Consider the following 14,173-nt stretch of genomic DNA (forward strand, 5'->3'; position numbering starts at 1 on the left):
TATACTCTATTTTCACTCAGTAGTTACAGTTTCTACTGCTTCATTAGACAACCTCCTATTGCTGCTCTAACTAATCACCACCACTTTCGTCTTACAATATCCTGCAGAGCAGAAGTTCACAATCAGCCCCACTGACCCTGCTGATGTGTGGTATTGGCTCCTCCCTTTCTATGCATGTAAGGGTCCTTGCAGTGGCAGGGGGTAGGGGGACAGACTCTGGTTCCATGTCCTTGCTGTCTGCCAGCTGAGGGCCATCCCAGCTGCTGGAAGCCACTGTATTCCTTGGCTGTGGCCCCTGCCTCTAAGGCCAGCAGCGCAGGTCAGGTCTCCCTCAAGTCCTCCCTTCTACCTCTGCTTGCACATTCTGACCCAGCTGTGAAGGGTCTCCGTTGTTGGGACCCTTTGAAGGCCACTGAGTTGGCCCAGATAATCCAGGATCATCTTCCATCTCATGTTTCTTCACTTTCTCCTACCTGCAGTCTCCTTTCCATGTGAGGTCACAAGTCACAGGTTCCAGGATCAGGATGAACCTATCTTTGAGGGGCCATTATTCTGCCTCCCTCACCATGTTTTCCACAGTCTTTGGTATTTTCCATAATAGAAAGTTTTAAAATGACAATTACAAAAGTATAGAGATTCAAATGATGACCCCCTTCTTCCCTACTTCATCACCTAACAGCTCACAGCCAGACTCATGTCACCCACACCTGCCCACTCCCCCAGGTATTCTGTTAGCAAATCACAGACATTTCATTAATTTTTTCAGTATTATTTCTCTAAAAGGGTCCTTAAAAAACAAGAAAATACAATGCCATTATCTTACCTAAAAAGTTAACCGGAATTCCTAACATCAAATATATAATCAGCATTTAGATTTCTCCAGTTGTCTCAGAAATCTTTTAATTCAGAACACCCTCCCAATGTGTCTTTTCCCTGCAGTGACTTGTCAAATTACGCTCATCATACTCTTGATGCTTACTGGTTCCCTGGTATCTGCTAAAAGTCACCAGGCAGAGCGGCCATGAGGAGCATTATGAATTTAAACAGCCATGGTATGTTCTGGTCTACTCTGATGACATGCTTACCATACTCAACTGTGCCTTCTTTGGCCAGGGGCCTCTTCAAGATGGCTCTGGTAATGACTGTAGCAAGAATGCCTCATCATTGTGACTGCCCTGCTTTCTGGCAGCCCAAGTTGCACCAGGCATATAATGTACACCTCCTGCTTCAGACCTGGAGGCAGTCATTTCCCCAAGGAGGCCGAGTCCTCTCAGGGGAAACAATGCACTAGGGTACTTACTGATGTTGGACTGGCTACAGCTCTCAGCATCACGTTGGTCAAGGTCTTCCTGGTCTACCAGGACCATAGGAACAAGGGTAGGGTCCAGTAGCAGTCACCAAGGCCCCACTTCCCATGGGTACAATCATTCACCTACTAAAATCCAACTACACTTGCATGGCTAAAGGAGGGCCCTTTCACGTACACTGCAGACAGTCCTGGCTGTCAGAAGTGCAAGAGGCCATCTAGGTGTTAACTGATCACGAGAAAGCTGGGCTGGTCAGAGAGGACAGCTCTGGTGAGGGGCAAAGACTCACTTCTCAGTCACCCAGCAAACATGAAGGGCAATGAGGACAGAGACTGGAGCTACAGAATGATGTGGAAGTCGGATGGGAGACCCACCTTGTAGTGCCCATTGTTGGCAGCATCATGTAGGGGTGTGTCATCGTCCAGGCCCTTGGTGTTCACCTCTGCACCTGCGGCTAGCAGCTGCTTGGCAACGTCGTAGTAGCCCCGGTTACATGCCTCGTGCAGTGCTGTCCAGCCTGGAAACAGACACTTAGGACATATGTTATTTAATCTTCAGGAATGTCACTCCTGTCTCAAGGCAACACTCCAAGGATGCTAATGACAGGACAAAGTCCTGGAGGGTGTTGTTCTGAACTGAAAGGCTAGCGGTCTAGGGAAGGCCTGAATATGATTTACCGTGGTGCCTCTTGTTTGCTCAGGGAGATCTGGCTTGTTAACCCTACAAGATTAACCACTGGAAGAATTAATCCTGAGCAAAAGGGTGGAGCACTGGTGAACAGAGCATCATGAGAGGCAGCCTCAGCCTGGCTCATCCATCAACACATAGGGAGGAAAAAACTCCCATTTTGGAATACAGATGAAGCCACACAGGGAGAATTCCCTGGCAGTAGCCCAGAGCCTCAACTGGCCACCAGGCAGAGTAGCCACACACATCATTGTGCAAACAGGGTCTGCTCCCTTGGACACAAACTCTGGTGCTGTGAAGAAAATCTTGATCTAGTACTACAACAACAGCAGCAAAGAAATTTTGAATGAAGGCAGATTGTAATAATGTACTAGAAAATGTGCTAACAAGAGACAACAGAGCAATGGGATCTAGAAATAAAGTTAAGTATTACAGAAAAATGCCATGTGTTATAGTAGAGAAGAAATCAAATCTGAAAATTAAGGAAGTAGTTCAATGATCCGACTAAAATAACAAAAGCTCTGTTCTTTTTATGTGGGTACATTAGGACTTTTATTGGAATATTATATGCATATATCACAAATTATTTATACATGAATTTATTGATGGGCACTTTTGTTTTCAGGTTCTTGCTGTTAATAAAATTGTTATGGATATTCTTGAAAAAAATCTTGATTTAGGAAAATTGCTTCAAAAAAAAAAGGTGTTAAATTAGATTTTGGTCAGATAACTTATCAACTAGGGCAATAGGAAAAATCAAGTTTTCTGCATGAAGACTGCTTTGCTAATCTTCACCTTCTGCAACCAGCTTAAATCTGTTGATGATGCACCATGGCATAGTGGAAGTATTTTATGCAAAAAAGGAATAAGTGAACTATAATCACAGGGCTCTACCTCAGCGTGTGTCACGTCAGGGAAGCACATCCATTTGTTTTATATTGAAAAGGACAGTCTTGGGGTGACATTTCTTCTATGGGATATGGGAAGGCATCCCTAGGCAACACAACTTCTTCCTAAATTTGCCAGAGACACTCTCTCCTACCCCAGGGAGCCAGGAAGAATGAATCCTCTAGTACAGAATTGGGGTTTATATAATACAGCAGAGTAAATAGCTAAATATTCCCAAATTCTCTTAAAAATAATGAAAAACAAAATTATTTTGAAATACTTTCCAAGAAACACTAATTCCTCTACCTCAGAAATGGAAAATTATACTAGTGTTAAGAGTGGAGTCTGCCCCATGCACCTAGAACACACCCACAGAACCACATGGGCCCAGGGACTGGCTCTTGCTCCTGTCATGCTGATCCCAGATGCAAGGCTACTACTGCCAGGATGATGACACTTGGCCAGAGAGCTCCACACCTCTGGGGAGACAAGCCTCACATCCTCCTGTGAACTTTCTGTAGGGTCCCCCTGCCCTGCCATCTCCTGGGTGCTGTGAGCGCTCACCTGCAAAGTCCTTAACGTTGACATCCGCCCCCTCACTGATGAGCTCCTTGATGCGCCGGGCATCTCCTCGGATGGCAGCTCGATGCAGGCGGGTCTCTCCCCGCTCATTTCTCTTATTCACTTTATCTTTGGTTTTTGAGGCAGAGTTAGGCGTCCCCTTCTGACACACTGTCGACTGGGAGGGATGCTTTGGTGTTGTATCTACTGCAGACCAAGGAAATGACAGGCAGGGCATTACTAAGGGTAGAGCCAGTGAGGCTGGGCCTGGGTGTGTCCCTGCTTTGTGGAAACCTCCAAGGCCTGGGTTGTCTTTGAGAAAGCAGATGCCTTTGCACAGGTACCCACCTCCACGTAGAGAGATTCTCCAGTCCCAGAAAACACCCACCACCTACCACCTGGGGGCTCACCTGGGCTGTTTGCAGACTCTTCAGCTGTCATCTGCATGAGGAGAGCCACCTGCTGGCGCTCAGAGAGAGGATAGCCGGCTCGGATTCCAGAGAGCCCCATGCCAAACAGCAGCCCGGCCTTCCGGGTGACAGGCTCCTTCTTAATCCTCTTCCGCTCAGGACCCTGCTTCTCTGTGAGGTGGTGGAGGAGAGTGGGGAGATTTCATGCCATGGAGTCCTCAGAACCTAGAGTCTTAGCTGGCATTTCAGAGCCCCTGCCTCCCACCTCACAGAAGGGAAAGAACAGAGCTGGCAGCACTCCTGCTGCCCATCATCACCTCTTCCAGCAGTAAACGTGAGACACAATTCCAACACCTTGTTATCAGCCAATGAAGCCTACTAAGCTGTGGCCCCCACCAACCATTTACTGTGCTCCAGGTGCCTCCCCAAACTACCCATTATGTGCAAGGCGGTGGACAGCTGATCACCAATGTCCTGGCTCATACAGGACAGGTCTCCATCTATTAAATACATGTTTCTGTAATTCAAGTCTTCCTTCCCGTCCCGCCTCCAAACAGTACAGACATAAAATGGCAAACATAGTTTAGAAATACATAAACAGATCAAGGCCGACTTGCAGTACTGTACCTTTCTTCTTGCTTCTAGGCACCTCCATTTCATGCCATGGCGCTTCGAGGAGCGAACCCGCCTTGAACCACGACATGGACTGAGCTGGAGGCATCTAAAGGCATCAACACAGAGCACTAACAAGACACGATGGAACAGCGCGGCCATCCCGTCTCAGCCTCCTCATAACAAGCAAATCCTCCACCTGTCTCACCCATTATAAAATACCCTGTCAACCTTGAAAAGATTGCACGTGATGTTTCTTTTAAGAGGCAGGGGTTGAGGGAGAGAAAAGATACCCCCAATTCCAGGAGCTAAAAGCTTGCCTTATTCCTTCACCTTGCACTCCTACTGAGGGGAAATTTGGGGTCTATCAAGAGCCTGAGAACCCACCCCCTCCCCCACAGCCCATGCTCTTGGGGTAGAGACCCTGTTTAGAGCCAAGAAACTGCACGGTGCTCTAGGTCACAGGGTGCAAAGCTGCAGGCAGAAAGAGAGGCACTGGTCTCTGAAACTCTCCTCTGAGGGGTGTTTCCCTTGATTCCTACTCAGCATATCCAAGGAGCCCCTCTCGAGGTCACTCAGTTGGCCCCCTGGCCAGGGCTTGGCCTTAGAGAGGTGGTGACAACTGTGAAACAAGGACTAAACAGATCACATGTCCACTCTGTCCACTCCCTCCCAGAACAATATCCCTTTTACAATTCACCACCTTAGGCCTCACAAACATGTCCATCATTTTTTAATTTCCTTAAGGAGAATGTTCTATAAACTGTTTCTAAAACTACTTTAAATTGTCTTTTTAAAAACTAAACTGACTTGATGAGAGTGCTGATTCATGCACTGAGGTGAACACTGAGGCCCATGGGTCACCGCCCCCAGCAACAATCTTTAACCGATCCACAAGCACAAGTCTGAGAAAGGAAGTAAATTCCAGGATAAAATGCTCTTTGATGAATTCTGGCTTATGTGCCCCACATTCTACCTACAACCTTCTTTCCAAGCAGCGGGCCTCATGGTACATTCCAGTAGCAAGGGCCTTCGAGGAAGCCTCTGCACAGGATGACAAACTAGTTCTGACACAATAACTCCACTAAGTCCCAAGAAGCTCCACTCCCCTTTCAAAGTGAATGGATATCATAACATCCAAATTGGGCATTTGGTTTAAATGCTCTTACAACTGCTGAGTGCTTCAATCTCTGCACACACCCCACACTCTGCTTGCCTTCTCTATGTTTTCCCATTTGGCCATTTGCTGCCTGCCTATGTGACATATTCCAGTAACAAAGATAACGGAGATTCCCATTGCCAAGGTACAAATAATGATGGAAAAAAGACCAGTGGTAAGGCTGCACCCACCTCCTTGGCAGTTCTCCACAGGTGCAAACCAACCAGCACCCCTCCATGGACAGGGTGGTGATGCTCCACCACTGAGGAGTTATTTCCAGGAGCACAGGGTTCTCAGTGTCCACTGTAGTCCCCTTGCAGGAATGCAGAAGGCACATGCATGTGCCGACACTCTGCCCAATCTCCCAGGAAGCACTGCTTGGTCTCAAACATTTAGCTTCCAGCCTGTTAGGGTCTCTTGTCCACCATGCCCCAACTAAGCACACACAGTTCAAGAGGGCCACTGCTTCCCCCTCATCTAAGAGTCATGAAGGCAGGAAGCTCACTGGGATGAAAGCAAAACCTGAGAAAAGCAGTGTAGAGAACTCTTGGTTGTGGGTGACATTTGGTAAAAGCACTGCTTCTCTGCTATGTGCAGACACTGGGGCTGCTTGGTGGGCCCAGGGTAAGTTAAGGGGAGGGTCTGAGTGGGATGTCTTCAGGGTAGATGTGACAATGACTTTAAGATGTCATAGGAATCAAGCAGAATGTACCAAAGCCATGGTCTTCAAGCACCAAGGCAGGCAGTGGACTCTTTAGGGGTCAAGGAGGTGGGAGAGGGACCTTTAGAAGCTCACCCTACATTTCCTGGAAGTGGTGGCTGAAAACTTGTGGCTTTTTATCCAGAGGGCTTTCTGCAGCAACAGAATTTGTCCCCAGCTGCAGAGTGGGACCAAATGGCACCTGGCCTATAGTCCCAGAAAGGGACAAAGGTCAGAGGTGGCATGTGGAAACAGCACTGTGTGTGAGATGCTCACAGCTCCTCTCCAGCACCACACCCTAACACCATCCCTCTCTCTATTCTGCTGTCACCGAGGTTCAGCAAAGACAGGATCATGTCTTCCCTCTCCCCCATGGCCCTGAGCTGTAAGCAACTTTCAATGATGCTGAAGGAAGAGTGCAGACACTTTCCCCACATGTGGAAAGAGAGCAGCCTTCTCACACCGACTCCTCTGGGCTTAATAGTATACTTATGTTTCCCAACACAGGGAAAAACCCAAAAATGTAATCAGATCTAAGATACCAATTTCTCAATGGTGAAATATCTTCTGCAAGCTCCCAAAGCTACCAGTATCTAGAGAAGTCTGAGTCTGGCCAGGCTGTGAGTTTCAGGATGGAGGGATTGCCTGTGGAAGCCCTGCCTGCAGAGGGAGCCTCTCCATGCTGACCCAGCCTAAATGAAGCCTTGATGAGGCCATGGAGCTGAGGGTCAACGTGCATACAGGGTGTTGTTGCATGCTACAGAAGTACTCCTACTGCCCTCCTTACAGACCCCTTGGCCCACTGTGTCCTGTTGGCAAGAGCCACCCCAGAGGCCAGTCCAGGTGAGACCAACTCCTTAGAGGTGGGAGGCCACAAAATCTGCCTCTTATCCCATGTGGGTAACATGCCCTTACTGGCCAGTGCAATGCTGGATACAGGGTGAAAGGAAGAACACTTGGGGTAACTGGCAACCTCTTCTGGCATTCTGTTTGATATTACAAACAGAAAACAAAGTAGAACTTACATGAATTCCAAATGGCATATGACAAGTTGCAGAGTGGAAAACTGGTAGTTCCATGTGACAGCTAAGCAGCAAGTGCTGGTCAAGGGTGTGGCTCTAACAAGCTGGTTTACGAAATGTCCCCCAGGCTTTGACTTGGGGGTGAGAGGGTAGGGTTGCAGAGTGGGGACTGTGGTCTGCAGCTTCCACATGCTTTTAAGAACTGTGAGGGCTGGTGACAGCCAGAGGCAGAGTTCCAGAGAAGGCGGAGTGATGAAAAGCACAGGTGGGAAACAGCTGGGCCTAAGAGCCCAACAGTCAGAGCAGGGCTGTCTTCTTGCTTCCTGTTCCCTCAAGCCTGTCTGCTGCCTTCCTCATTCTTACTGTGTTCCTGGTATTCCAATATTAGTTGTGGTATTCCTCTTAGCCTGATGAATGACAGATGGTTTCACATGAGCCTGGCCAGTCCCCCTATAGCATCTTTGGGAAAACATGGTGACGTGACAGTCCCTTGTATCTCTACAGTGCTGACATGCTTGTGTATGTTCACCTATGGTCTCTGAATTGGTGAACATTTTATTAGAACTTCTTGGTATGTGGTCACCCAGCTGGTAAATGCAAGAATCCCCACCATCCCGAGGTCATCACCGGTTTCCTACTCAAGTCCTTTCTCCTCATCTTGCCCCTTCTGGAACACGCTGCTTCTGTGCTCTTTACTGCAACTGTCTGACTAGAACAGAGCCTTTTTCCCAGGAGTCTGGGGGTTGTCAAGGGCAGATGTTACTGAGGGACCTTTGTGTGCAGGAGGTGTCCAGAGTGCACGTCTTGAGTCTCACTCCCCAACAGAATCCAGATGCATCCACTGGAGAAAAGACCCGAGTTACAGTCCATTGTGGCAGCAAGGACACAGAATCTAGGGGAAGGTTTTCCCATTAGACCCAGTCAGTCAGGAGTGTCCAGTTTTGTGGGGTGGTGCCAGCCTCCACAATATTATTGGGAGGCTGGCTTGCTACCTGTAGGCAATGTCTCCTCTATTCAGCTATTTTTAACAATTTTTCTGTGCTGTGCAAAATACTTACATATGTAAGTATTTCCCCATGCACTATGCTCCCTCTACTGAGGACTCCTGTTGTCACAGACAAGAGGAGTTCTTTGTCTTCTCTGAGCACCAGTGCCCCCACTTCTCTCCTTGGTTAAGTGCTACCATTGCACCTGAGCTCCCTGCTACTGCCCACATGCAACTCATTGTTTTTTGCGTTTCTTGTCTCTCTAAGTCTAGGCAATTTCTTTAGCTATAACACCCAATTTACTAGTTCTTTCTTATGTTATAAAGCTATATAATCTGCCTATTGAATTTTAATTTCAGTGACAATTTTCATTTCCATATGTTTCATATTTTTTAAAAAATGTACATGATCTTTTTTTGACAGTATCTTATTCTTTGCTCATGTTTTCAATTTTCTCTTTTATTACATTCTCTAATCATCCAAAGACATGAAGTCCCTGGGGCTGAACCTCTCTCAGGATGGTTCCTTCACCATGGTCTGTAGTTCTGACTGGGAACTGATACTGGTCTGAACTCTGGGTCCCAGGAAGGTGCACAGATGCCCGTCTCTGGTCTAGTACTGGAGGGAGCACAAGATATTTCCAATGGCAAAGGTAGCACACATCCAAGTGACAGCCCTACAGAGAGGGCAGGGTAGGTTAGTCTCTGAGGAGGCTTCTCAAAGCCTCTTGCCCTCTAGACACCAGTTGGAAGAGACAAATGCCTTAGCTGAGTGAGGAATGGTGTTTTTTGGCCCTAAGTGTCCACTGGTGTGGCCTCTCATTGGTCTGAACTTGTGAGGCCCTTGGCGTGTCCACTGCCACCCCAGCAGACCTGAAGGCGAGGGCCAGGTCAGAGATGAATCTCAACTCTTACTATTCTCAGCTGCTGGGGACTTCAGATGTTCATTTGTTATGTTTCTCACTCACTATCTCTAATTCCTAGGCTCTTCCAGCAGAGGGGTTTGCCCGGAGACAGGGTCTACCAAATTGCCGAGAGAGAAACCTGTAACCTCTGTGACCCACCGTAAAATCCTAAGATGTCAATACCATCTTGACTGTACTCCATGGGGAAGCATTGAGAGGTGCTATTGTGAAACCACAAAGTTCAATATAGTGTCAGATAAAACTCGGGTCTGCAGTGAGTGGAGTGCTGGGGTACTGGGGAAGCTGCTGCCCTGACAGCTTCCTTGTATCTCACCTGGCCTCCAGAGCAGGCCTTCTATACCAAACACGTGGCCTAACCTTTGTGTTCAGAGTCATGAAATATAGTACTTCACACCAAAAAGCCTAATTTGTGGACAGTCCATACACTAGACAGATGATCCAAATTAGGTAATACGTTAAAAAAAGTTAGATAATGACTTACACGAAGGACTGGCACATTTACCTAAGCATTACACTAAGTTCTTCAAATGCAGCAGGATAAAATAACCAAGGACTCAAGCAGAACACTATCCCACTTAACCAGTATGGTAGAGCATTATCTAATACTTAGGCTGCTATTGTGACTAGCTTCTCCTTCCAATTTCCTGATTTGTAACAATTTCTTTTTTTAGAAGTTACCATCATTCATCATTTCAAAAAGAGGGGCTATATGTGACTCAGCAGGTCCCTTCTTCTCTGGTCTTAAATCTTTATCCCAGAAGGAAGCAGTTAGGTCTGGCTCATGGGAATTCAATGAGGGTTATCCCAAACAGCAAGCCATAATATAAGTAATATTAGCATAATATTATGCAACAGTTGGGAGATAGACAACAGTCCCAACCACTGCCCATCCCTTTTACTACACCAATGCATATTGAGAATTTAAAAGAGAGAGGGAGAGAGAGAGAGAGAGAGAGAGATCATTAATTCAAACTTACAACCGCACCTGAACCATGTCATCAATCCTGCTAATCCCTGGGCTTGCCCACACAGGTCTTCGACCGCAGCCCTGGGGACAGCACAGGTGGAGAGGCCATGTCCTGATGCAGACTCCTCCCAAGAGCCAACTGAAGCACTTGCTGAGAGCTCCCCCCCACCCACACATACAACTTCATACATCAGAACCACAAACTCCTCATGGTTTAGAGACTTATACATGAAAGCAATGAACGACATGCAAGTTAACAAATATACCCAAAACCTCACAGCGTTCACCAGGATGCATCCAAACAGGCTCCTCTCTATAGCCTTTCCTTAAAGAATATACTCCTGAGTGTCCTCACAACCTGTGGATGCAAACAATCCCAGGACTCTGTGGGGAAGGCCAGAAGCTGCCTTTACTTTGTGTCCTGTCACTGTAATCAGTTATGGTCAAGAGTAGGACTACGCCCTGGCTGGCGTAGCTCAGTGGATTGAGCGTGGGCTGCAAACTAAAGCATCGCAGGTTTGATTCCCAGCCAGGGTGCATGCCTGGGTTGCAGGCCATGGCCTCCAGCAACTGCACATTGATGTTTCTCAGTGTCTGTCTGTCTGTCTGTCTGTCTCTCCCTTCCTCCCCTCTCTCTCTCTCTAAAAAAAAAAAGAGTAGGACTACAAGAAGGGCCCTGCGAGTCCTCCCAGCAAATCGCTGAAACTGGAGTGCACCTGTAAGGGGCCCTGAGGGAGGCTGTGATACTCTCTGCAGAATCACGCCTTTTCTGCAAATGGGGCAAATAAGAGAATTTTAAATACAAAGAACCTTCCTTCCTTTGCTGGTCCAAACGCCTCTTTGTGGAAGAAGCAGCTGTTCAGGTTTAGAGAAGAAAAATGATTGGGAAATAGCTTGACCACAGGAATTCTTAATTATATGAAAATATTTAACTTGGACATGATTCTTTATGAGTGACCAAATGTGGTTCCCCAGAAAACGGGGCTTTCACCCTCAAACTCTACCATGGGAGGCACAGGTACTGGGCTCCCTTCACCTTCTGCTCTATAGCCCCACTAACATGCATATCCCATCTCTTTTTTGTTTGTAGTAAGGCTCATCTTTATTCCATGGCAGTGGTGGGTCAGAAATGGGTGGAACCTAAGTCTAGCTACATAGTACAAGAGTCACATACAAATGGGTGTGGCTTTGCCCTTCTTCACAACCCTGCTTTGAGATGCTAGGTGATCAGGCATTCAGTGTAGACTGAGGCAGAGCTTCCTAATGCATGTGGCTAAAGCATCCTACCTCAGTCCTTCTAGCTTTGGGAGTCTTGCCATAATGCATCAACTAAATCCTGAGAGCTCCTAGGGTCATGCTGTGGGTGGCATGTACCCTTTATAGCCAGAGGTTTCACAGCGGTGTCACTTCCCCACAGTGTCATCTTTCTCTTCCTCTGCCACAGTCCAGCACTCAGTAGTGAGCAGATGCCCCTTTATCATCATGCAAAAGTCACCTCCAATGCTCAGGAGGGCATGGTTTTAAGTTCCAAGAAGTTCTGCAGATGCCAGAGGCAGAGATAATGTCTTCATTTCACAAATAGGGGACAGCCCTTGAGAAGTCACAACAGCCAATACCTTCCCATCTTATAGAGCCAGGGTGATCATGATTTCAGGAAGTATCCTTGAACTCCGAACACTGAATGAATGAGTTCACATTTTAGCACCAGAGATTAGTTTTATTCATGAAGTAAAAGCAAAATAAGAAAAGTTTGATTTTTCCTCAATCCAAAGACACATTCAAGTGTTGATAAAAGGCAGCTGCCAGCTCTTGATGCTTCTGGCCGAGAAGCTCTTGAGAAGCTCATGTGGCCTCTGGGGACATATAGGGCCCAACTGTGGTTCCAGGTAGGAGGCAGCAGGCTAATGTTCAGACTAAGGGATAGAAAACTGTAATGTCTCAAAAGACTTATGTAGGAGGCCTAAAGTGGGTAGGTAATCATCTAAACCAATCTGAACAGTATTTATAGATTTTTCAAGTTATGGAAAAATTTAAACACATAAAAGTAAGCAGAACAGTATAATCTGAAGCAGGTTCCAGACATCATTTAAGTTCATCATGAACACTGTAAGTGGTAAAATGCTTTACACCAAAACCAGCAGCGAGTCAGCAGCAGGCGCTTGGGCAGGCTGAGCCTCCTCACGTGACCTGCCTGGGAAAAACTGTCCCATTGGAGTGGCCTGCTTGTTCTTCCTAAGAGAGGTAGCCGGACCTGCTTCCACCCTAGGCCAGAGGGGCCAGGACACAGCAATGTGCTGCCTGCACGCAGCCCTAACAGAGACTTGGCTCTGGGTCACACTCTGGCCAGTAGTTCCTCACACACGTTCATATTCACCTGAACACGAGCTGTCCAGGGTGCTATGCAGGCAGCTAAAATGACAAACCATGTCAAGGTGAATTTGCTTTGCCTGGGCTTGGATGTGCAGAGTATTTCCAGCTTTCACCACAGATGGGTGTTGTTCTTGGCAAGTCGCCCCCAGCCCTGACTAAGCGCTGCAGAGACAGGCCTCCTGTGGGCTGGGTCACGTGCAGCAGTTCCTGAGGGTCTAGGAAACAGAAGAAGGTCCTTAGGCAGTTTAGTGGTCTCTGGGGGAGGCTCAGAAGCCTCTGTCCACTTAAGGTACAGCTGAGGAAACTCTCTATTTACCACTCAAGAGCCCCAACTTCTGGAGCCTTCTGCTGTGTTCCCCCTGTAGAGAGTGCCAAATAGCATCTCCCCAGCAGAGGGCGCAGGAGGAACACGCAGGAGCAGAATGCAAGACAGCCTCCCTCCAGGTCTGTCACTCCTGAGGACTCTCCCTCGGACCAAAGGGACCAGAGTCTCTCTATCTCAGTCACTGGTCAGGGTTACTAACTTTCCCCTGTATGGCTTACTCCTTCAGGTACAGACCTGGGGACAGCACCTGCCACAGGTCTGTGCTTCTCAAGAGAAATGGCCTCACTCCATCTTGCCCCATTTCTGAGGAAGAAATGCTCCTAGTTAGTGCAGAATTAATGCTCAGCTCAGGTATCCTGCTTATTGGCAAGTGGAAAGAAGACAAGTAACAGGCAAACTAGTCATGGCTGGAGCAGGGAAGCCTGGGCAAAGGGCCTCCCACTGCTGTGCACGGTGCACAAACATCAGCTAGTTTTAGAGGCTCCTTATACAAGCGATACTTGACATACCGTGTCCCAGAATCATCTCCCTGGAAAATCTAGTGTTGTCATTATTAACAGAGCAGATGTATATGTAAGTTATTAAAATCAGCCCCCCAAAGGAAAATAAATATAGACAGGCAAATACTCTATTTCACATGTACTTATATTTTTGTAACATAGACCTTGCTTAAAAAATTCTATTTTCTAAATGTTTTTCACTTTTTTCCTACTTCATGGTGATTTCTTCCCTGCCCCCACCTGGGGTCCTGACTCACAGAACGTAAACATGAGCACTCCCATAGTGCCCCAAGAATCTTCTGAATACCCCAGAGAACCAGCGTGGACACATCCTGCTAAGAAGATGCTAGCTATCAGCAGACTAATCTGTGAGGCCAGCTGGAGCACAGAGACCCAAGAAGCCACTATCAAAATGAAATGGGCCCTTGAAACCTGTGTAGTTTTATTAACAGTATCACCCCAATAAATTCAATAAAACTTTTAAAAAAAGAGAAAAAGATAAAACAGACCCGCAAAGAAATCCTACCAACCAGACAGAGTGGGCAGCCAAGAGTCAGCCTCTAAGCACATTCTGCAGAACGCGGCTGCTTAGGCGACGCACTGTCTCAGGAGGTGGAAGCTCTAACACTGTCTCCTTGACTCTGCAAGCAAGGCTCTGGGGACTCACAGAACCATACTAGAGGTCTGGTGCCAAACTCTATACCCTCAGCATTCAGACAGCCAATAACCAACAGCAACAGTACATCCTCCACAA

The 14,173-nt window shown here is 47.3% G+C and overlaps 1 protein-coding gene across 6 annotated transcripts in view; it reads right to left on the bottom strand.

Annotated features, from left to right (window-relative positions):
- Positions 1 to 14,173, bottom strand: part of ANKRD11 (ankyrin repeat domain 11) — a 224,883-nt gene that overhangs the window by 18,055 nt on the left and 192,655 nt on the right. For 5 of the 6 annotated variants that reach the window (XM_036012409.1, XM_028502159.2, XM_036012408.1 and 2 more), the window contains 3 exons: positions 3,854 to 4,024; positions 3,447 to 3,650; positions 1,682 to 1,824 (listed from right to left, as the gene is read on the bottom strand). In XM_036012409.1, the coding sequence (XP_035868302.1) occupies positions 1,682 to 1,824; positions 3,447 to 3,650; positions 3,854 to 4,024 (518 nt within the window). Of the gene's footprint in view, positions 1 to 1,681; positions 1,825 to 3,446; positions 3,651 to 3,853; positions 4,025 to 4,480; positions 4,575 to 14,173 lie in introns of all 6 variants that reach the window. The other variant, XM_028502160.2, reaches the window with a different exon arrangement.

This window comes from Phyllostomus discolor, chromosome 12 (genome assembly GCF_004126475.2).
Source record: "Phyllostomus discolor isolate MPI-MPIP mPhyDis1 chromosome 12, mPhyDis1.pri.v3, whole genome shotgun sequence".
Classification (NCBI taxonomy): domain Eukaryota; kingdom Metazoa; phylum Chordata; class Mammalia; order Chiroptera; family Phyllostomidae; genus Phyllostomus; species Phyllostomus discolor.